This window comes from Equus przewalskii, chromosome 26 (assembly GCF_037783145.1).
Source record: "Equus przewalskii isolate Varuska chromosome 26, EquPr2, whole genome shotgun sequence".
Lineage (NCBI taxonomy): Eukaryota > Metazoa > Chordata > Mammalia > Perissodactyla > Equidae > Equus > Equus przewalskii.
In genome coordinates, this window is record NC_091856.1 from 638,920 (window position 1) to 660,453 (window position 21,534).

General features: G+C 45.5%; 1 protein-coding gene across 42 annotated transcripts in view; it reads left to right on the top strand.

Moving 5' to 3' along the window:
• The window catches only part of UNC13B (unc-13 homolog B), a 210,584-nt gene that overhangs the window by 167,841 nt on the left and 21,209 nt on the right, over positions 1-21,534 (top strand). For 28 of the 42 annotated variants that reach the window (XM_070595596.1, XM_070595585.1, XM_070595584.1 and 25 more), the window contains 12 exons: positions 3,286-3,332; positions 6,025-6,103; positions 8,359-8,433; positions 8,940-9,159; positions 11,596-11,823; positions 12,457-12,598; positions 14,286-14,455; positions 14,901-15,016; positions 15,349-15,512; positions 17,862-18,012; positions 19,764-19,832; positions 21,438-21,527. In XM_070595596.1, coding sequence (XP_070451697.1) covers positions 3,286-3,332; positions 6,025-6,103; positions 8,359-8,433; positions 8,940-9,159; positions 11,596-11,823; positions 12,457-12,598; positions 14,286-14,455; positions 14,901-15,016; positions 15,349-15,512; positions 17,862-18,012; positions 19,764-19,832; positions 21,438-21,527 — 1,551 coding nt within the window. Of the gene's footprint in view, positions 1-959; positions 983-3,285; positions 3,333-6,024; positions 6,104-8,358; positions 8,434-8,939; positions 9,160-11,595; positions 11,824-12,456; positions 12,599-14,285; positions 14,456-14,900; positions 15,017-15,348; positions 15,513-17,861; positions 18,013-19,763; positions 19,833-21,437; positions 21,528-21,534 lie in introns of all 42 variants that reach the window. The other 14 variants (XR_011533400.1, XR_011533398.1, XR_011533397.1 and 11 more) reach the window with 1 other exon arrangement.

Genomic DNA, 21,534 nt, shown 5'->3' on the forward strand with positions numbered 1-21,534 from the left:
AGGTCATCAGAAATATCTTGAAAAATTGGGAATTTATGATTAGTTTCTATGATTCTCTTTTCTACTTGTTATGTAATATCACTGGATCTTTAAAAGGCAAGGAAAAGAAAGTGGAGGGGAGCTGATGGGCCCATGTCGATGGACTTTCCTTAGAGAAGGAAGCCTGTGGGCCTATCCATGTGTGGCCTGGAACACAGTGTAGTCTCTGACAAATAGGAAAGTTGTAATCTTGGGACTTTATTCTTCCTCTGCTGTGGCTTGCTTGGGTCTTTCTGGAAGTGTTGGCTTTCCTTTGGGGTATTGTTCTGATTTGATAGATAATCAGGCGTAGGACTGCAGTCAGGGTTTTCTCTTCTAGATCATGGTACTTCTGCTGGCCAGTGGCCGCTTGGTACATCCTGGTCCTGGCCTTAACTCCAGGCCTTAACCTGGCCTAACTTAATTTAGGCTCTGGGAAGCAAGCCAGTGCTTGCTAGGCAAACACATGGCCAAGCCTATGTTACAAAATGAAAAGGGCTCAGCCACCAGGCTTTTGGGATTTGAAGACTTATCCCAGATCTGGAGGGAGCTCATTTGGCTTCTAAGGAAGGAACTCACTCTCTGCTCAGCCAGCTTGGATAGCCTATTGGAGTGGCCCTTGGTAACAAAGCTAGTCTTGTGGCCCTGACTCTGCATGCAGGCCACTTTGGAAAGGGATAAAGAGTGACGGGAATCCCCCAGTGGACTTTGCCCTTTGGTTTGAGCAGCCACACCTGAGATTTCTAAGTTAAAAAGCAGGCGTCACCAAATCTAGGAGGTGAGGATTCTGGGAGCCGGGTCTGTGAACTGCCCAGTTGTTCAGAGGCTTTCTCCTCCTCCGTGTCCCTTGAGGTTTAGCTGGCATTTTCTTTGAGTTCCCCTTGTAGGACTGAATCTACTAACCTCTCTGCCCTTTTTTTCTGCTCTTTCTCTCATTGCAGAAGGAAAGCGAGGAGCCCTTCAGGTTGTGCCTCTGGCCTTTGGGTCTTTTTCATTGTCTGTTTTCTACCCCTCCCTGTTGAGCATGGTGTGTGTCTGTGTGCACGCACGCGGACGCATTATCTGTGCCTCTGAGCTTTTGGCTCATGCACTCATTTCAGTTGTTCCTGAAAGCAGTTTGTGTGCATGCTCCATGCTTGTGTTTGCTCCTGCAGACACCCTGGAGCATGGTGTGAGAATGCGTGTGCCGGCATGGTGCACATTCAGTGTAGCATGTGTGTGCTTATACTTGTACTCTGTTTGATTCCCCCAGACACTGATTGCCCTCCTCTTCTACTTTGCACAGTGTTTATCCCTTTTCTGTTTGTTGCTGCAGACTGGTATATGCTGTAAACTCTTGCTGAGCCCAGCATGCATACACACTTTGTATATGAGAACAGGAATTGCTGCAGGCATTTTGTTTCTCTTGCCTGGGGCCCTAAGTGTGCATGTGCTTTGTGCTTCTGAGCAGGCTTTCTGGCCTCTCTCTGAGCACAAGCTTCTGTAGACCTGTGATATGGTTCCCCCATGCCATGTGAATGCATAGTATACTAATGCTGTGTGCCTGCAAGCACTGGTTCCTGAAGACTGTGAGGGTTTGCTTTGCCTGTGATTTGGGCCCTGGTGAACACTGAATCCTCCTCCAAATGGGGGTGTGCAGGATCCATGCTCACCTTATGTTTCCCTCAGGCACAAGTTGTGTCTGAATGTCCCTGCTGTAGGTACTTTCTCTAGACCTCCTCTCACTCCCCCAGCATTCCTTCAGAGCCCTGTGTATGCATGCTCTATGCTGGGTCTGCAGACCCATTGTCCCCTCTGCACACTGGAAATGTGTATGATCTGAGCCTGTGCACCGTGGCTCCCAGAGACGTTTTGTGACTTTGTTTCCTTAAGCCCAGTGGTTTTGGCAAACATCTAATTCTAAGTAGGACATAATCTACTCAGTACAGTGACTCTTTCCAAAGGAAAGAGAAGTTTTGGTTGGTAGAATTTGGGGAGTTAGGGATGGGCTACCCCTCACAAACAACCTTAGGAGACGTGCTTTAACCACTTCCAGCTGCCTTTTGGGCCTGACCCTCCTTTTACCAGTATCATCCCCACAAAATTAGGGCAGGAGGCAGGTGAGGTGAAATGGAGTCATGAAGGGCTTTTGGCAGTAGGCAGATAGGCTTGATTAGAGCCCAGACAACCTGAGAAGGGTCTTAAATCCAGAGTCCATCTTGAGCCTACTACTAACCCCTGGTAATTCTTACCCACTTTTACGTCATCCATTGGCCTGTCCTACTTCTCCCTTTTCTACTCTGTCTTGCATCATTCTGTCTATAACTTCTCCCATTTTTAGCTTTCCCAAAACTTCACCTCCTGTCCAAAGCGAAAGAGCTTACTTCTGCCTCCTTGTTCTGGAGCTCATTTACTCCAGGATAATTAGCTGGAGCCCAGATCTTAAGGAGGCAGGGAAGCTGTTCGGGGTGGAGGGGAACAAGGAGGGGCAGGAACCTCCAGACCTGCCAGCACTAGGTCTGTTGAGCCTAAACAGCATCTACCGTTTGTTCTCTGGAGAGCCCTCACAGCTTTGGAGCTCTCTCTGTACACTACTTGAAGGATTTACTTTGTGGTTTTTTTGTGCAGAAACGTTTTAAAAGTCTTTTCAAACTGTTCCTTCCTTGAATTATTTGGTGCCTCAATTTTAACCTTCTCATTATAGAGCTCATAAAATTCCCGAGAGTGATACCAAATGTCTGCCCTGGGTTCTCTTGTTATATAGAGCTTATCAAATGTAGAATGTACTCAGTGTCAGTGAGTTACGACTTGAAAAGTCAAATCACAAGATGAGATGGGAATCCAGAAAAACCAGGTCTGGCTCTGGGGCGGCCAGGGGAACTTAGGAACTTAGGAGTAGAGCTGCAAGAAGATCAGACTTGATGGGAAGTTGTCTTTTTGCTTTAGTAGCTTCTATACACCAGAGGTTGTGTGAGGGGGATGTAAGTTCTGGCAGCTCTCACACTCCCAGTGGACTTTAGCCCTGGGATCTCGGTGAGCTTGGCTTTATATCCTTCCTATTCACTGGGGAGAAGGGAGACAAAGTACCATACTGCTCATTTCAGCAGCCTGCTTGTTGCCCTGCCTGATCAGGGTATTGGCTTAGACATCAGGCTGGCTGTGTCACCACCTGGTATATGTGCCTGCAGTGCTTTGAGCTTCCTACTTTACTGCTCACTGCCTGACCAAAGAAAGATGGCAGTCTCCCATCTTGCCCTGGGTCTAACTTTTTTCTATCTCTTTTTAAAGATTCCAGATGATGGTGACTCTTCTTTACCCCAGTGGCTCCCAGAAGGGTAAGTGATTCCCTGCAGGGTTTCTGTGGATTTTATAGTCTCTCGTGCTTCTTTTAGCTTTCCCCATGGGAAGCAGGAGAAGCAGCTCCATGAGGTGGATCCTGGGGAAGGAGGAGGTTCTACTGTAGAGATTGGTTGGTTCTCTGAGGGCAGAGGAGAGAACTCTGCAGACTGATTCCTCAGAGGCAGAAGAGAGAGCTTTGCAGAGTGGTTCCTCTGGAGCAGGGGAGGGAGCTTTGGGGCTCCCTCATCCTTGCTTCTGGAAATTCTGATCCATTGCATTATAGCGGTAATGCACTCTTTAGGTAGAAGAAAGATGAAGCTAGAAAAGCATCTGCATTTGGAGACAGTTTCTTTTTATTCCATTGTTGATAGTGCAGCTGGTTAGATTACTCTCTGGGCTCCTTCCTGCTTCAGCTGTTGTGAGTCGCCTCCTTATTCCATTCCACTGAAGACATAAGTAGCATCCCTTATGAGCTCTGTGTGTTCTGTCTATATTTCTTTTCTGGGGGTTTCAGACCCATGTGATTGCACCAGAGAGTCGTTTTAAGCTGCTCAACTGCTGCCTGTAACTGACTGACTGTTATTAAGAGAGAAAGTTTAAGTGTCCCATCCCGTCCCCCATGTCTGTTCACCGCCTCCCCGCCACTCCATACACTGCAAGCTGTTTCTCAGGATTTTCCTTCTCTCTTGTCCCACAAAAGCCTTCTGATGTCAAAATTCTCAGGGACGGCCTTCTCTCCCTCATGACCAGAGAAGAAAAAAGATCAGATCATAAAGTTATTTACTGCATTTTTTTTTTTCTGAGGAAGATTAGCCCTGAGCTAACATCTGCTGCCATCCTCCTCTTTTTGCTGAGGAAGACTGGCCCTGAGCTAACATCCGTGCCCATCTTCCTCTACTTTATACGTGGGATGCCTACCACAGCATGGCTTGCCAAGCGGTGCCATGTCCGCACCTGGTATCTGAACCGGTGAACCCCGGGCCGCCAAAGCAGAACGTCTGAACTTAACTGCTGCCCACCGGGCCGGCCCCCACCTATTACATTTTTATGTGCTTCTTTTCCTTGTAGTTTGTCTTTTTTAAATCAAGAGTTAATCATGTGAATGAGCTGCCCATTCCTCTTTGGTCGAAAGCTTATTTATATTGCAAAGAAACTTCTTGGTGTAAGTGGTACATATTACAGTTTTTAGAGTTAGCTACAAATTTGCGGCACTAGTTGCTGCTTCAACAGCCCTTCTTCAGGGCTTTAGCTTTTTCCTTCTAAAATTGTAACATATATACATGCCAATTGAAGATATCCAAGCTATTTTTAAATGGAGCCAAGCAGTGATTTTCTAAATGCCTCCCTGTTGTCGTCTTTCCTTTCCTTCAGCATAGTCCATGGAAACTGTCACAAGGTTAGAACTCCCCTAGGTGTGGTAGTCTCTTTGAAAACACAGTTTACTGCCTGTGCTCAGGAAGCAAGTTTACTAGAAATCAATGTATCAGGTTGCCTGTTCCAACTCCTGGCCTTGGCTCAATTTGTGACTCCATTCTTTGCTGTGTAGTTGGCAGTACCTGCTTATTCTTCTGCTACATTTCTCTTTCAGACTGGTTGTGGTGTACAACCCAGCCACCTCAGCTTCCGCACCTCATTGCTCTTATTGAAACCAAGTAGATGAGTTCTTTTCATTGAGGCTCAGAATGACAGCTTCTAAAGGGTCAGAGAGATTTTTGTGCTTCGTCCCCCTCCCTTATAGAAGCAACACCAAGACCCAAAGAGAGGAAGGAATTGTGGCGGAGGACATGTAGGGAGTTAGTAGAAGAGCTGGGGATAAAATGCAGATATCTCAAAATGAGAATGGTGTTCCTTTTGGGACAGTCTCTCTATTTTTGTTGCATATTGTTGTGGCAGAAAGGCAAAGAACAACAAAATTAATAAGCATAGAAAAGATATAAAAGTTTTAGAAACCTCCAGTTGCTCCAGCTATAATTTTTTCCTGATTCTTAATTGATTTGTCCATAGGACTAGGCCAGACTCTGAGCCCTTTTACTGTTTCTTTCCTAAATGGTCTTTTTCTCTCCTAAATGGTCTTTTGTGAGTCTCTCATCCCATCTCCTCTGCCTCCACTTGATTATGTGGGCACCTCTTTCCATGGAGACCCTTTTGCTCCAGGAGGCTTGGATAGACAGGACTGGTGACTCTTTTACTCCAGATGGAGAAAGTCTGTTAGCATGTCATTGTTTGGCATTCTTGCTCACCTAGGCAGCAGCTCTTCTGTACAGCCATCCCTGTGGTCTCTGTTCCAGCTCAGGCTGGGAAAGACTTAACTTTGGGGAGCAGTGTCTTTGGCCTGAGTGTGAGGAAAAGCCCTCTTAACCACCAGTTCCTACCTTGCCTTATGGAACACAAGGACTTTCAAATAAATGGGTGCCTTGAACTGTTACTGTGGGATAACAGAGCTCTCAGTCCTTGGCTAAAACCGTAGAAGGAGATACTGAGGGGCACTCTGAGAGCAGATGCCATTGCTCATCATCCCATGGCTTTATTTCCCTCACTTTCTGTCTTCCTTACCTCTCTCAAAGGCACGTGGTAGAGGTCAGTTCATCTTCCTCTTGGGGAGAAGGTGAGCAAGGAGAATAGAATACTGAACCTGCCAGTAACTCAAGGCAGGACTGAAGGTCCTGTCATATTTTCTTCTCTCCTCAGGCCAGCTGGAGGGCTTTATGGCATTGACAGCATGCCAGATCTACGCAGAAAGAAGCCACTGCCACTTGTCAGTGATTTGGTGAGTAAGACTGTAGTGCAGGCTTAGGCTGTAGCCCTGGGATATCCCCCACTGGGCCTTGGCAAGCTATCAGGACTGGTAGTGGTCTATTTAGTGTGATAAGTATTGGTCTGAAGATCAATCATTTAAAGCCTTGCTGAGACTTAATAATGGCTTTAGTGGGACCTTGTTCTACCTCTCTTCCTCATCAGAGACCCAGGTTCTTTATTAGCTCAGGCTCCTACCTGAAATGTTATAGCTCGCACCCTCAAAGCTGAGCACTCAGGTGACACTCTCCTCTCAAGACGTAGGCTTTCTAGAATATCTCTGTGCCCCTAGTCCTTAACTCAGTATCTGGTGCAAAGAGAGATAATGATAAAAATTTCTGGAATTGAATTGAAATATGAAATAGGCTTAGGAATTAAAGCTGATCTCAGGATCTCCAGGTGACCAGAAGCTCCCCCCGCCCTGCCAGTCTTCCTCTGTTTTATGTGGGATGCCTCCAGAGAGTGGCTTGATGAGTGGTGCTAGATCTGTACCTGGGATCCAAACCTGCGAACCCTGGGCCACTGAAGCAGAGCATGCGAACTTAACCACTATGCTACTGGGCTGACCCCCAGAAGCTCCCATTTTGGGTCATACTTCCAGAGGCAGGGTCAGCTCAGGGAATTTTCCATAGCCTAGTGGGAAGTAGGGGTGGAGTGGGGCTCAGGCTGTCCCAGAGTTCCAGAGCTGTAAAGCTAGGTGTTCGGTAAGACTGGAATCCTTTTTCTTATTACCATTTTCTACTCCTGTTTTCTTATTTTTTTATCTCTATTCTGTCTACCCTGTTTTTTCTATCTACCCCTCTTCCCATTTCTCCTCCATTCTCTGCTCTCTTTTTTCCCACCAGTTTCTCCCTCCTTAGTTGGTTGAATGGAACTATCGTCTGCCCTTTTTTCTTAATCATTTCTTTCTTTCCTACTATTTGTGAATCTTCTCCTTTCTCTTTTTCCTCCTTTTTAATGCACCTCTTCTTCTACCAACTCTTCATCAAGCTTGTTGGATGAAGATAAATCATGATGTCATCTCTTCTTTATGACCTTCTTTCATTGTCTCCCATCTCCTCTTTCTTTTCTTCCTCCTTTTTCTCTTCCTCTACTTCCTCTTACTCTCTATCTCCTTTTTGCTTAACTGATTGGATAGCAGTGTCTTATTCATTTCTTGTGTCCCCTCCTCTGGTCTTTTAACCATGCCTATATTTCACTTTATGACATAACTCTTCTTAGAGTAGAAACTCTAGGCCTTTGGCCCTGGCCAGCTGTCTGGGTTGAAGACAGTTTTCAGTGGATAGAGGCAGAGGGTGTTGGGATGTGTTCCCTACATTGGACTATAGGGAAGAACCTCTCAGTTGCCTCTGAAAGTTTTTTCATGCCCTTGGGGGGGATTTAACATAATGTTGTTCCTTTCTCTGCTCTCCTCCGCACAGGCTATGGTAAGTGTCTCCAGAGTCCCTTATCATCCTATATAAGAGCCCACATCTCAAGCCACCTGGGCCCCTTCCAACTATTCCTCCAGCTTAGGCTGATATTATAACTTCTGTCTGCTCAACGTCCACTGCCTTAGGGAAACCATGTGCCTCTCCAGGGCCTGCCCCTAAGGCTTGTACTTGGCAGATACGTATACGAGGGGCCCTTTTACACAAGAGCCTGACTAACAGGGCAGCCCTAGCTCTCAGACTTAACCTCCTCCCCTGCTTGATTTGGCTGAGGCTACATTGCCCCTTTCGCTTACCGAGTGCCCTGCTCATCTGGGCTGTTGGCCTCTACAGCCACCTGGGATTGTGTAGGCATGGGGTGGTACTACCAGGGGTTAGAGAATAACATGGAATTGTTCTTAGGGATGGTTCTTGAATCTGACTCTGACAGAATTGTGTGTTTATTCTATTCTTAATGACCTATTTTCTACTATAATTCTAAAGTTTTATTTTCCTTTGTTTTCCTGTAAACAAGGGGGAGAATACCTAAAAATATGAAAGAAAGAGAAACTCTTTGGGTGATAGGTACCCTGAGAGAAGTGCTGTTCTAACATTGTTAGAATAGTCCCCTGAAGGCTTTGGGTTATGGATCTTAACCTGGGATGCTTGTTACCTATTACCCATGGGCAGTCCCTGTGAATGATGGTAAAAATAGAAGGTAGTAAGTTATAGGCAAGTTTCTTTGGTCACTGAATCTCCTTCCGAGGACTTTGCCAGCCCTTGACAATAGCCAGGGCTGACAGCAGGTCTTCTCTCACAGTCACTGGTCCAGTCCCGGAAGGCAGGGATTACTTCTGCAATGGCTACACGCACCTCTCTCAAGGATGAAGAGCTGGTAAGTGACCCATGGTCTTTCATGAGTCTGCTGGCCTAGAGACTGGCGATCATCTCTGTAGCCGTACTAATTGGGAATTCAAGAGTGTTGGTCACATGTCATTAATGAAACAGATAGATAGCATTGGGTCTCAGTTTCACACTGGGAGAGGCAAGGGTTCAGATCAGGGATAAGCCGCAGTCTTATGTTGAAGTATATGACCACTGAACTCAGGTGGCCTAGTGAACTTTATGGTGGGCCTAGTACCCTTGGTTTCCCTAGAAAGCTTGACTGCTGGGATAAGACTCAGACCCGGCTTTCAGGTCAGACTTACCTTGGACGACCAGGAACACAATGTTGGGGGCTTGTTTCTGCCATGCTGGGCTGTGGGTGGGGCCAGGATAGAGCACTTTCTCCATTACCAGAGGAGAAACCAGGATCTTGATTCCCCTGCAAGGGTTTCAGTTCTGGTATCTCCCCACAGAGACATAAAGTTGCTGGTGGGTGATGGGGTGTATGTCTTTCAGAAATCCCATGTGTATAAGAAAACCCTGCAAGCCTTAATCTACCCCATCTCGTGTACTACACCTCACAACTTTGAGGTCTGGACAGCCACTACTCCGACCTACTGCTATGAGTGTGAAGGCCTGCTCTGGGGCATCGCCCGGCAGGGCATGCGCTGCAGCGAGTGTGGAGTCAAGTGCCATGAGAAGTGCCAGGACCTGCTCAATGCTGACTGCCTGCAGCGTGAGTGTCCCTGCGGGCTGAGGGGTGGAGAGCAGGGGCAGCAGGGCCTCTCCAAAATACTGTAGCAGCAAAGAGCTAGGATGGCTGCACTGTCATTTCTCTAGTCTACCTGATTCTGAAGTTCTTTCCTTTTCAGAGAACGTAGGGTCCTGAGTCCAGGGGCATTGCTTTTCTAAATAACAGGTCTTACAGCACTCTCTTAAGCACCTTTAGGAAAAATTCTTTGAGTTTTCTGTGACCCTATGGTGGAACTAGAATCTCTTCCAGGATTCAGATGATCCCAGAGGCTGTGCTTAAGTAGTATACACACCACAGTGTTGCCGAAATAACTAGAGCATGTGTAATTGAGGATCGAAACTAATGAGAAGAGAGAGAGTTCTGTGAGGTTCCAGGCCTCACAGAGGAACCTCCTGAGGTCTAGACCCTAGGACCCAGGGAAGGCAGCATTTATTCCTTGCTTGTAGATGCAGCTTTTAGACAACAGTGCCAGGAACAGTTTCAAATAGATCAGGCAGAGGTCCTGGAGAAGAATGTACCAGGCTCCCAAGGCCCTCACTAAATACGTGATTTATGCTGCCATCACAGAGTGGGGAGTGTAGAAGCAGGAAGAGTAACAAGTTTCTGTTAAAGGAGGTGGTAGCACTCCAAATTCTTGTCTCTTTGCTCTGCTCCTTCTGGGCTTGCATCACTGTGGATGGACCCCAGGAGGAACAGGGGTGGGGGATGTGGGAAAGTATTTTCTCACCCTTCCAGTTCTCCCAGGTGTTACTCAGAGCCAAGCCATAGCAATGAAAGCTTCAAGGATTGTGTAGGAGAAAGGAAGGTCACCTTTAGACTCGCTAGCACTTCATTATCCCAAGGAAAAACACTGTGACATAAAAGGGGCCCAGGGAGAGGCCTCGAGGAATTGTTCACTTAAAATGTCCTTTGAAGAGCCCTAGATTTGTGCCACCGACATGGCGACAGTGGACATGAAGAGACAAGTAAAACAAAGTCAGTGGAAGAGATGGGGCTCTGAGAAGACATCCTGAAGCCAAATGCCTGTGATGACTTTGCCCAAACCCATCATGAGGGACCGAGAAGCACAGGTGCCAGCAGGCCCTTGCTTTAATTGCTGAGAACTAGCAGCCGGGCTGGCTGCATAGGCTGCTTGCTAGAAACTTCTGAAATGCTCTCTGTAGCAGGGGTGTTAATTTTCTCCTCAAGGGCATTTCAGAAGTCCCAGTCCAAGGAAAAAGTCACATTGCGTGAGATATGCTAAATGGTAAGAGTAGGATGCAGCTCAGGTCATTTTTCATTTATCAGAAAATATTCTCTGCCTAAGGCTCTGTGAAGCACAGAGTAGAATGAAATGCCCTTCTGTGGGCCTGCCTGGACAGAAAAATTGCTTGCCATCCTCCCAGGGTTAGGATACAGATGTTGGCCTTTATTTTTTGGTCCAGGTTTTGTAGTAAAGGCCTAAGCCTTTGGAGACTAGAGAGAGGTAAGAAGCAGTCCACAAGACCAGTAAAGGAAAGATGGGCCCATTCCTGAGAAACTTGGTAGGTGAAATCACCAGAGGAGTCTGTTCTCTGCCTTAATCCTTAGGGCAGCAGGAAAAGGCTGTGGGCCTCTGAAATGAACTGGTTGGGGTTACAGCTGGTGAGGATGGCCCTTGCCAGGATAATGATGATGATAGTGGTAACAATAATAGTGACCATTTACTGAGTAACTGCTAGGTACCAGGCACTGGGCTAGATGCTTTATATATGCTAATATAGTGCTTTTTTCAACTCTGAGAGATGAGTGCCATTTTCTTCTCTTAGAAGTAACTGGTTTACCCAGCTAGAAATGGTGGAGTCAGGATTTGAACCCAATTCTGTCTGAAACCAAAAGCCATATCTTTCTCACCATACCACACTATTTTCTGAGATTAAAGGCACTGGAGCCATGGGGCAGAACCCAACTGTGTACCGTGACAAATTCTGGGATCTGTATCATGGCTTGGAAGTTGGATGAGATTGGTGGAGTTGTCATGCCCACCCACCACCCCTCACTGATAACTGAGATACCCATCGGGAATATTTTGGCCTTAGACTTGAAGGATATCTCTCAGACACCATCTGGATGGAAGAAAGACAAAGCGAACTGCAGACTGAGCTACATTTTTTGTTTGTTTCTTTTTTGATGGGAAAATTCAACATATATCTAAGTAGAATAGTATAATACCCATAGCAATTACCAAGTTTTTGGTGCCCATTGAGTTGTGTTTGAACTCCACTTGCCAGACATTGAACTCCAGCAGGCCCCATAGTGATTAGCTTTTCCCAAAGATATCCCAGTCTTCCTAAGCTTCTTCCACTGCTCAGTGCCCTCTCCCAGGCCCCAGTCCCCAACCTGACCCTCTGGTAGGTAGCCTGTTGGTTACCCTACTTTCTGTCTTTGGCCATCCTTCAGGAGCTGCAGAAAAGAGCTCTAAACATGGAGCTGAGGACCGGACCCAGAACATTATCATGGCCATGAAGGACCGCATGAAGATCCGAGAGCGGAATAAGCCGGAGATCTTTGAAGTTATCCGGGATGTCTTCACCGTGAGCAAAGTTGCCCATGTGCAGCAGATGAAAACAGTGAAGCAGAGTGTGCTGGATGGCACCTCCAAATGGTCAGCCAAGATTACCATCACTGGTGAGCATGTCAAAGTTTGAGGGGACAAGAACTTGGCCTAGGCTGTGAGAAGGAGCCTGGGGAGGAAGCATCCTGAGTGTGAGGGAGCAGGGGGCTGGGGAGAAAGAAGACAGAACTGAGGGGAAGAGGGAGGGCCTCATCACTCCTTGTCTCCTAGACCGTGGTGCCAGGGGGTACTGGGAGAGGCAAGACTAGCACTTGCGAACAATGTGAATGATCACAGAAGGATTTGGTAACACTCTGATATTATAGACTTGGGTAACAGTCTGATATTCAGGAGCTGGGGGTGGGGGAAAGAGGATGGTAGGAAATCAGGAAATAGTTAACCAGTGGTTTACTAACTGGGTGGGTGTGGCTGAAGTGCGCATGTATCAGAGGCAGTAAGGACCAGTGTAGGGGTAACTGGTCTATTAGGGCTCTGGTGGGGTGGTGTGATTCTTGGGCTAGACCTTGAGGGAAAGGCCGGTGGCCCAGGACTAAGGATAAATGTGGAAGAGTAAGAAAATTAGAGTTCCTCTGCAAGGAGCAGATGGAGGGTGCTCTGAGATGGAGAACATATGAGTCATGCTATGGAGAACTTCTGACTTCTGGAGCGTACTCTGAAGCCTCCTCCTCTATGTATTTGGGTTGCAGTGGTTTGTGCCCAGGGCCTACAAGCCAAGGACAAGACAGGATCCAGTGACCCTTATGTGACTGTGCAAGTAGGCAAAACCAAGAAGCGTACCAAGACGATTTTTGGGAACCTGAATCCTGTTTGGGAGGAGAAGTTCCATTTGTAAGTCGCAAAGAGCTTTGTCTTACCTGGGACTGTGTGTATTTTGGGAGCTGCATTAAATTCTGTTATTCTGGGCTTAGACTCTAAGAGGGATGGGCCAGAGGCACTGGAGAAAACCCGTTTCTCACATGCTTCAATTGAGCAGCAGCCATTCTTTCTCTGGGTTTCTTCTCATGGACTATTGGATCAGGGTTACTTTGCCTAGTCCCTGTTATAACTAGTGCTATTCAGGGGGCCCCTGGGCATTCCATACTGCTTTTTCTAGTGCTGTAAAGATTTTACTCCTGCTCAGTGACAGAACTAGGGACTGACCACCTTATTGTGTACCTGCCATCCTGCCTAGGAAGGGTTAGGCTCTTCTGGGGAGTGGGGAAGGAATGTCCTTGTCCTACACCTGGGTAATTCTGACTCAAAGATAGAAATCTGGGGTCTGGAGAAGTTTCCATTTCCTTTAAAGGGCTCTGCTTTTCTTTCTTCCTCAACTTCCACCTCCACTCCTTTTTCCATTATCTCACGTCCTTACAGACTATTTCATAAAATAGTAAGGGATGGTTGTTGAAAAATGGCAAACTCTAGCCTAGCACTTGGACTAATGTCTGGAGAATCCAGATGCTTTGTCACCCTTAAGGCCTAGGACTGGGACTTTGAGTCTGAATCAGCTAAGTAGGCTGGCTCCTTCTCTTGGCTCCTTGGAGAACTCATGCGGAAAGGAAGTGGGGCTGGTAAAATAAGTTTCCAGTCCAGAAGCAACAGTTATTAGGGGGAGCACCTGTTTTTTTGACAATCTGAGTGGTTCCTGCTTGAATCCTTTTTATGATTCATTCTAAATGAATTGGCTCTGTAGTTAATTTTGCCCACTTTTATCCATTTAATAAACCATTCATTAAGGCCCTGTTTTGTGTAAGACACTGTACATGATATTGTGTATCTAAAAATGTGTAAGCCAATCCTTAGCCTCAAGAAACTCATTGTTGATCTATTATCTTATAGACGAGTAGTTATACTGTAATATTTTAATGGAATGTGCAAAGATATTATGAAACACAGGGAAAGGAGCAGTAAATTCTGTTGAGTACAACGTTTGGGTGAGGCAGCAAGACCAGAAAGCAACTGCTGCGGAAGGAGAGCATGAGGAGGGGACCTGGGAAAACTCCCTCCTCTAAAGCAAACACCATAGAGGAAATGACACTTGACATGGAAGTAAAGAATGACAGAAGTTCCCAGCGTGTACTTGGGTAGATGAGGGAGCTGAATCGAAAGCTAAGCAGATACGACCAGATGGATATGCCATGAACATTAGCACTTGTACCGACTCTGGGGAGGGAGCTAGCAGTTGCTTCCTAGGGCTCTGTGATATCTGTCCAGCTGTTTTCCTCTTGGTGTTGCTGATAGAGCTAGCTGCACAGGAAATCAGAATTTTCCCTAATTGCTCTTTTCCCCTCCCCTTTTTTTGTCCCAAGGCACTAGGAACTGGATATGTATGTACAGCTGCCCAGGCTGAGGAATGAAGAGCCATTTGGTGGGATAGCTTGACTCACTTGGAACTCCCTTTCCACTGTTCTCTGACTCCTCCTCTTCCTCTGCAGAGGCTCAAGTGCAGTTGATGGAGCTTTGGGATGGAATTGGAAATAATAGGAGTGGGGCTGCTGGTTCCTTCGCTAACAGAGCTTGCCTAATTCTTTTGTAGTGAGTGCCACAACTCTTCTGACCGCATTAAGGTACGTGTGTGGGATGAGGATGATGACATCAAATCAAGAGTAAAGCAGCGGCTAAAGCGAGAGTCTGATGATTTCCTCGGCCAAACTATCATCGAGGTTCGGACACTAAGTGGCGAAATGGATGTCTGGTACAACTTGGGTAAGGAAACAGGACCAGAGAAAGTTGCTGGAGAGGGAGAGTGTGAATGGGGGAAAATCCTGTCTACCAAAACCACCACTCAATCTCTAGAGCACACCTCTATACAGGGCCTGCCTTACCTGCAGGGAACTGACCTTGGCTAGAGGTGGGGGACAGAGAAGTGCAGGTGGCTGGAACTCACTCTGGCTGGACATTCTCTAGATTTCAGAAGGCCCTTTAATCTTTGTACCCATACCTATTAGCCCCCTACTCTCCTAATGGAATAGGAGAATTCGTATTGGGAATATTTGGGGTATTTGTGGACTGTGTGGTCACTGGAGTGAGTTTACCCTGTTAGTTGAACCCTTGGGTCAGTGCCTCCTTTTCTTTGTTAAGCCAGGATGGGCGCTGTCTATACTGTCTGTTGTTGCATTGGTGTCAATCTCCAGTCTTCTTTCCTTCCTAGAGAAGAGGACAGACAAATCAGCCGTCTCAGGGGCTATCCGACTCCAAATCAGCGTGGAGATCAAGGGGGAAGAGAAAGTAGCCCCGTATCATGTGCAGTATACGTGTCTCCATGAGGTGAGCCAGCCCTTGGTATATGGGGTCCCAGAAAGCAGTGCTGGGAGGGGCCTTTGATAATGAGTAGGATTGTTGAATGTTGAAGATCTGGGGCCTGTTTTTTGTTTTATAAAACTTGGCTCACTGTGCTGCCCTGGACAGACCAAGTAACAATCTCAGTTCTCTTTTACTAATGTGAGAACAGCCTAGTCGGGCCACAGGAGGAACTGAACAATGACTTAAAGGACAGAATTCCTGTGGAACCCTATTCATATTCTCCTGGACTTTACCACCAGGTTTTGCTTTTGTTTTTAATGTATATTTAACTCTTTCCATTGCTCTGTCTCCTGCAGAACCTTTTCCATTACTTAACAGACATTCAGGGCACTGGAGGAGTTTGGATCCCTGAGGCTCGAGGAGACGATGCATGGAAGGTGTACTTTGATGAAACTGCCCAAGAAATTGTGGATGAATTTGCCATGCGCTATGGCATCGAATCCATATATCAAGCCATGACGTGAGGCTCCCCTGGGGCTTTGGGAAGTGGCTACTAACCCTTGGGGTGGCTAATGAAGGCACACTGGCAGGATGGACAGGTCCTCAGTGGGATAGTATGCAGTGATTTATTGCTTTCCTCTCTGAGCTGGGTGAAGTGGGTCTGTGCCCCAAGGCAAAGCAGGTATACGTATTAAGAGCAGTAACTCAGGGAGAAGGTATTTGTCTGTCTACCCCAAAGTTTGGAGATAGGAAGGTTAAAGGGCACATGAGATTATGCTAGCACCAACCTGCCCAAACATCACAGGCTTGAGGAGATAGGGTGTGTGTGCTCGTGTATATGTGTGTGACAGGCAGGCACTCATAGGTTGGCCTGGATGTCAGAGGGCACTAAACTGTAGGGAAAACAGCTATGTCTGGAGTTGACCAAGACTCCTGTAACAGAAATTCTCACTTACTATGAGAAGAGGTATAGTTTCTCTGTTGATAATGCTGCTACTAGAGCTGTGCATAGGCAGCAGCCTTAGGTAAGCAGAGGGTAGCTGTTGCCCTGGCTGTGCTTCGTTTATTTTACAAACTCTTACTGAGTTCCTTCTATGTGTCACACATTGTGCTGGGTGCTGAGAACACAAAGATGAAGAAGATGGGGCCTCTGTGCTTGAGGAACTCAGTCTAGCAGGAGAGACAGACCAGTAAACAAACAATTACAATATACTATGATAAGTACTGTGGTAGGAGTAATCACAGGGTATTATGAGAGCATCTAAATTCTAGGAGAGGCATGTGAGGGAGGCCATTGAAGAGTTGACACTTGAACTGAGTCTTGAAATCCATAAAAGTAAAGGCATGTCTGATAGGCCATATGCTGGGGTTCCAAGATACAACAGAGCACAGAATATTCAAAGAATTACAGGAAGTTCATTATAGATGGAGAGAAGAAATATGGTGAGGAATGAGGTTTGAGAATGGCCCCTCCGCCATTCTTACTCTGTTCACTCTCCCTGGATGATCTCCTCCAAACCTATGACATCAACCACTACTTCTGGGCTAAGACACCCAAATCTTCCTCCAGATCAGATCTCTCCCTGAATTTTAGATCCATTTTCAACTACTTCCTGGTATTCTCACAGACATTGCAAATTCAGCATGGCTAAATTCCAGCTCAACATCATCTCCACAAAATTTGCTTATCTTCTATTTTGATAAATGGGATGATTTTCTATGCAGTTGTCCAAACAAATTTGAGTCAGCCTAAACTTTTCTTTCTTATTTATTATTACCCCTTTAACTCCCAACATCCCATCTCTAAAACCTCTAGATTCTATCTCCTAAAAATGTTTTTAATCTCTCTCTATTGCTATAGGTCAATAGTAATGATAATGATAACAACAACAACAGCAACAACTCCTCTGTAGCATTCCCTTATGTGCCATGCACTGATCCAAGCACTTTATGAATGTTAACTCATTTAGTGTTCATATCAGACCTATGGGGGGGGGGGTATCATTATTTGTCCCATTTTACACATAAGAAAACTGAGGCATAAAGAAGTTTAAGTAATGTACCCCAGGTCACTGAATGAATGGTGGAGCTGAGATTCAAACAGAGTCTGTGTTCTGAATCATTTCTCGGTTCCATTTAGTGCTTCTTTGCTGCTTTTCTGAATGATTGCAGTGACTCTTCAACTGGTCTTTCTGTCTTACTCTTATCTGTCTTCAGGTCTTCTTTTCCAATTTATCATCAAAGGGACCTTTCTGAAAGACTAATCTGATCACGCTGTACCTTTGTTTAAAAATTTAATGTAGCATTTAGGATAAACTCCTTTATTATCTATTCTCTGCATACTTCTCTCTCATTTCTTGATATTCCTCTATCAAAACCTGAACAGTTGCTGTAACTGAAGTTTCCCAAATGAATCACTCTTTCATGAATATATTTGTCTTTGCAATGCAATTTCCCTTTGCGGTGCACACTTCTCCATTTGATTAATTCTTACTAATCCTTTAAGACTTGGTTCAACCATCTCTTCTTTGGGAAGCCATTTCTAATCCTTTCCAGCCCCTAACCATTCTGATTTAGGTGATCTTCCTGCATGTTTCCACAGTGTTTTTGCCTGGCATGCCTTGGATTATTGACTGACTTTCTAACTCTTGCTTTCTCTACCAGGCTATCACATCTTTGGATTCTAGCACTTAGCACAGAGTCTGGCACATGGTAGGCGTTCTTTGAATGTATATTTGATAAATAGATTATGATGATCCTGGTATCCCAACGTGATTGGAAGCTTCATACACATCAGTGAGATCTTTGGTTACTTGGCTTTTGCTGCAAGCCCTGAAGAGTCTTTGAGACTGGGGGTGCTGTTTTTCAGGCACTTTGCATGTTTGTCATCCAAGTACATGTGTCCTGGTGTGCCAGCAGTGATGAGCACCTTACTGGCCAACATCAATGCCTACTATGCCCACACAACTGCCTCCACCAATGTCTCTGCATCTGATCGCTTTGCAGCCTCCAACTTTGGGGTGAGTATGATGTAAAAACATATCTACCTGTTTGTTATCAATTAATAAAGTTTGTTTTTTTCACGGTCAGTACTGTAGAGGTGATTGATATGCCTAGAATTCACATAGCTGCCACTTAGATGAACTTCTTTTCTTATGGGTATGTAGACTATGCTAATAGGCTATCCTTATTTCATTGTGGATAGGTAGACTCACTAATAGACTGTCCTCAGACATGGATAAATGAGAGAAGGCAGAATAGCACCACTATGGTTTAGGGGAGGGGGGCAGCACCACCTGGCTCAGAGAAAACCTCTCTGGGTCAAGAACTTGCTTGAGTCACCATGTTCCTTAGTCCTTCAGGTCCACAAATAGACCTTTCTTAATATTATTCAGTCTCTCTCTGACAGATTCATGCCACTTAAGTTCCTGTGAGACTGACGTATAAGTGAGGATACCAGTGTATACCTGAGCCTGTCCCTTTTCTAGTTGTCTGGACTATTTTCCCTTTCCAGGGTTTGCCGTTTCTTGGTGTTAAGATGCTCAAGAAGTTGAATCTTTACTCAGAATGTCACCTGACATAAGTTCAATATAAACTAGATGAAATATCTTTGACCCACCACAAAGATCACCTCTTTAGGGAAAAAATTAGTGATACCCCCAAATCCACTGAGTCTCTGAGCCCTTTTTTTTGGTACTAAGCACTTTTTCTTATTGTCAATAGAGTCTTTCTGTAGATGAATTAATACCATTGATTAATTTGTCAAATATCTGTTCCATTCCGTCTCATCCCATTATATATTGACTTAATATCTAATGATATATAATATAATCAATATATGAATCCTAAGAGTGCTACACCAACAGCCTACAGGCATGTGATTTCACATATAATTAGACCTTTTGTATAAAAATCAACTACTGAGGGGCTGGCCCCGTGGTTGAGTGGTTAAGTTCGTGTGCTTCACCCTGGTGGCCCAGGGTTTCGTTGGTTTGGATCCTGGTTGCGGACCTAGCACCACTCATCAGGCCATGCTGGGGCAGTGTCCCACATAGCAGAACCAGAAGGACCTATAACTAAAATATACAGTTATATACTGGGGGGCTTTGGGGAGGAGACGAAGAAAATAAGAAGATTGGCAACAGATGTTAGCTCAGTTGCCAATCTTTAAAAAAATAATTAACTACTGAAATAGTATATGTTATTTATGTTAACATTAAAAAAGTAACTAAGAGAAATGATGTGGAATGTGGTTTAAAGAGAAACTCTATGAGGTCTGGCGTATCACCTTTCAAATGCATCATTATTTCTCCCTTCCATCGTTACTGATAAGCTGTGGCTATTTAACTTTTATGAGCTATCCTAGGATAAGTCAGGAGACCAGAGACTCAGGAACAAGTTGGAGAATGTGGCTGGAGTTTCCTTTTATTTGACTAAGATGAGTTAGAGTCCTAAAGGGATGGAGATACACTGGTCATCTCCTGTTGACTCTTGTATAGAAGGAGCTGTTTACCCTCGGAGGGACTTCCTTTCCCCTGCCAGTATTAGAAGATTCCCCAGTTTGAGACGGAGATGTTAAGAGGTGGAACAGGGATCACCTATCCTGTTGCTCCTTTGTACTGTTGGTTGTTCTCTTCATGGGCAGGGATGTGATAGGATGTGTCCCCAACCCAGTGTCTCCTCCTCACTCAGAGATGGTTCTGTTTTTGCTTCAGTCTAGGGAATTCAGAAACAGATTATTTCTCTCTTCCCTGTTATTTCCCACCCTCAGAAAGAGAGATTTGTAAAATTGCTGGACCAGCTGCACAACTCACTAAGGATTGACCTCTCTACATACAGGGTAAGTGAAGACATGACTGTGGGGTGGGATAACAGATAATATCAAACTCAATCTAGAGAGACTGTAGGCCAATCTTGGCTATAAAGATCGAAGGCAAGGAAAATTGGTCTGTGTCATCACACCCAAGTGCATGGCCAATGCCACTGACCCCTGTGGTTCTCCAGATTCCAAAGACCGTGCAGTGAGTAAATAGCAGCAGGAGTAGCTGCTTTTTTATAGACAGCTGGCTTTCCAATGCCACTCACATCACTCTTCCAAACTCTCTGACAACATTCTCATTAGTGCACCTCCTGAGGCTCATCTCTTCCAGAAATGCCCCTTTAAAAATTAGATAATTACATTTCCTTCTTGCAGTTTTCCATATGCTCCTCATTTTCAGGGGAGAGGTGAGATCTAGCTAAGCAGAGAGAGAGTAGCTTGGCTTGGGCAGTGATTTGTAGCAGAGGTCATATCCATTCCTAGAACAGAGGGAGGAATAGATGTAGTAGGAGGTTGAGTACCTGGGATGGGGCAGGACAGGGAAATGAGCAGTTTCTGAATTCTTCCCTAAGTTAGAGCTTCTTAGAATGGCTTCATTACTTGCATCAAAGTGTTGTGAATTTCCAGAACAAGCAATATACCCACATTAAAAAGTAAGTATAAAAATAACCTCGAAGTCAAAAAGAAGTGAAGTTTTCATTATGTGCACTTTCAGTGCCCTCCATTTGCACAAATGTTGGAGAGTTGACTGTATATCTTATATTTGGCTTAAGTGACCCTTCAAATGGAGAGTGGCTCAACATCTGCCTTCAGCTCTCCTTGGCAGCTTCCTCCTAAAACTGATGCTGAAGGGAATGAAGTGAGGCATGGCACGAAGGTCCTAAGGAGCTCATTCCAAAAGCAGTTCGCTCAGAGCTCTGCCCTGTGCTGGCTCCAGAATGGTAGTCTAGCTGGAGTCCACTGTACACTTCCTGGATCTCAATCTAGTCTGTAGTGTGGCTCCACGTATATTCCAGGATATACAGTTAGATCGCAACTTCTGAAGAACTCACTGTTTAGGTGTAATAATCTTCACCTGAGAAAAATGTGTGTGGGTGTTCATTTGTGCAAATGCTCACACACTGCATCGGAAATAGGGTTGGGGGTAGGAAGTGTTTCCTGGGGAGTATTAACCCTTGCTTTTGGCAAGGGCCTGTCTGTCAGTGAGAAAGAGAAGGAGACCTGCAGCATTACAGCTTTTCTGTCCAGCTCAAGTAGGGAAAATTCCAGTGGGTAGCAGTTGGGGAAGCTTTTGATTTCATTTCTTTCTTTTTTTTTGAGGAAGTTTAGCCCTGAGCTAACTGCTGCCAATCCTCCTCTTTTTGCTGAGGAAGACTGGCCCTGAGCTAACATCCATGCCCATCTTCCTCTACTTTTTTTATATGTGGGACGCCTGCCACAGCATGGCGTGCCAAGCGGTGCCATGTCCACACCCAGGATCTGCACCGGCGAACCCTGGGCCGCTGAGAACCCAAACGTGTGAATTTGAGTGCTGCGCCACTGAGCCGGCCCTGATTTCATTGCTTTTGACAGGGAAGGCTTTCATATTTCTCTGTTCCTTTCTTACGTTTGCTTGATTTGCAACAGAATAATTTCCCTGCTGGGAGCCCTGAGCGGCTTCAGGACTTAAAGTCCACAGTGGATTTGCTGACCAGTATTACTTTCTTCAGAATGAAGGTAAGAG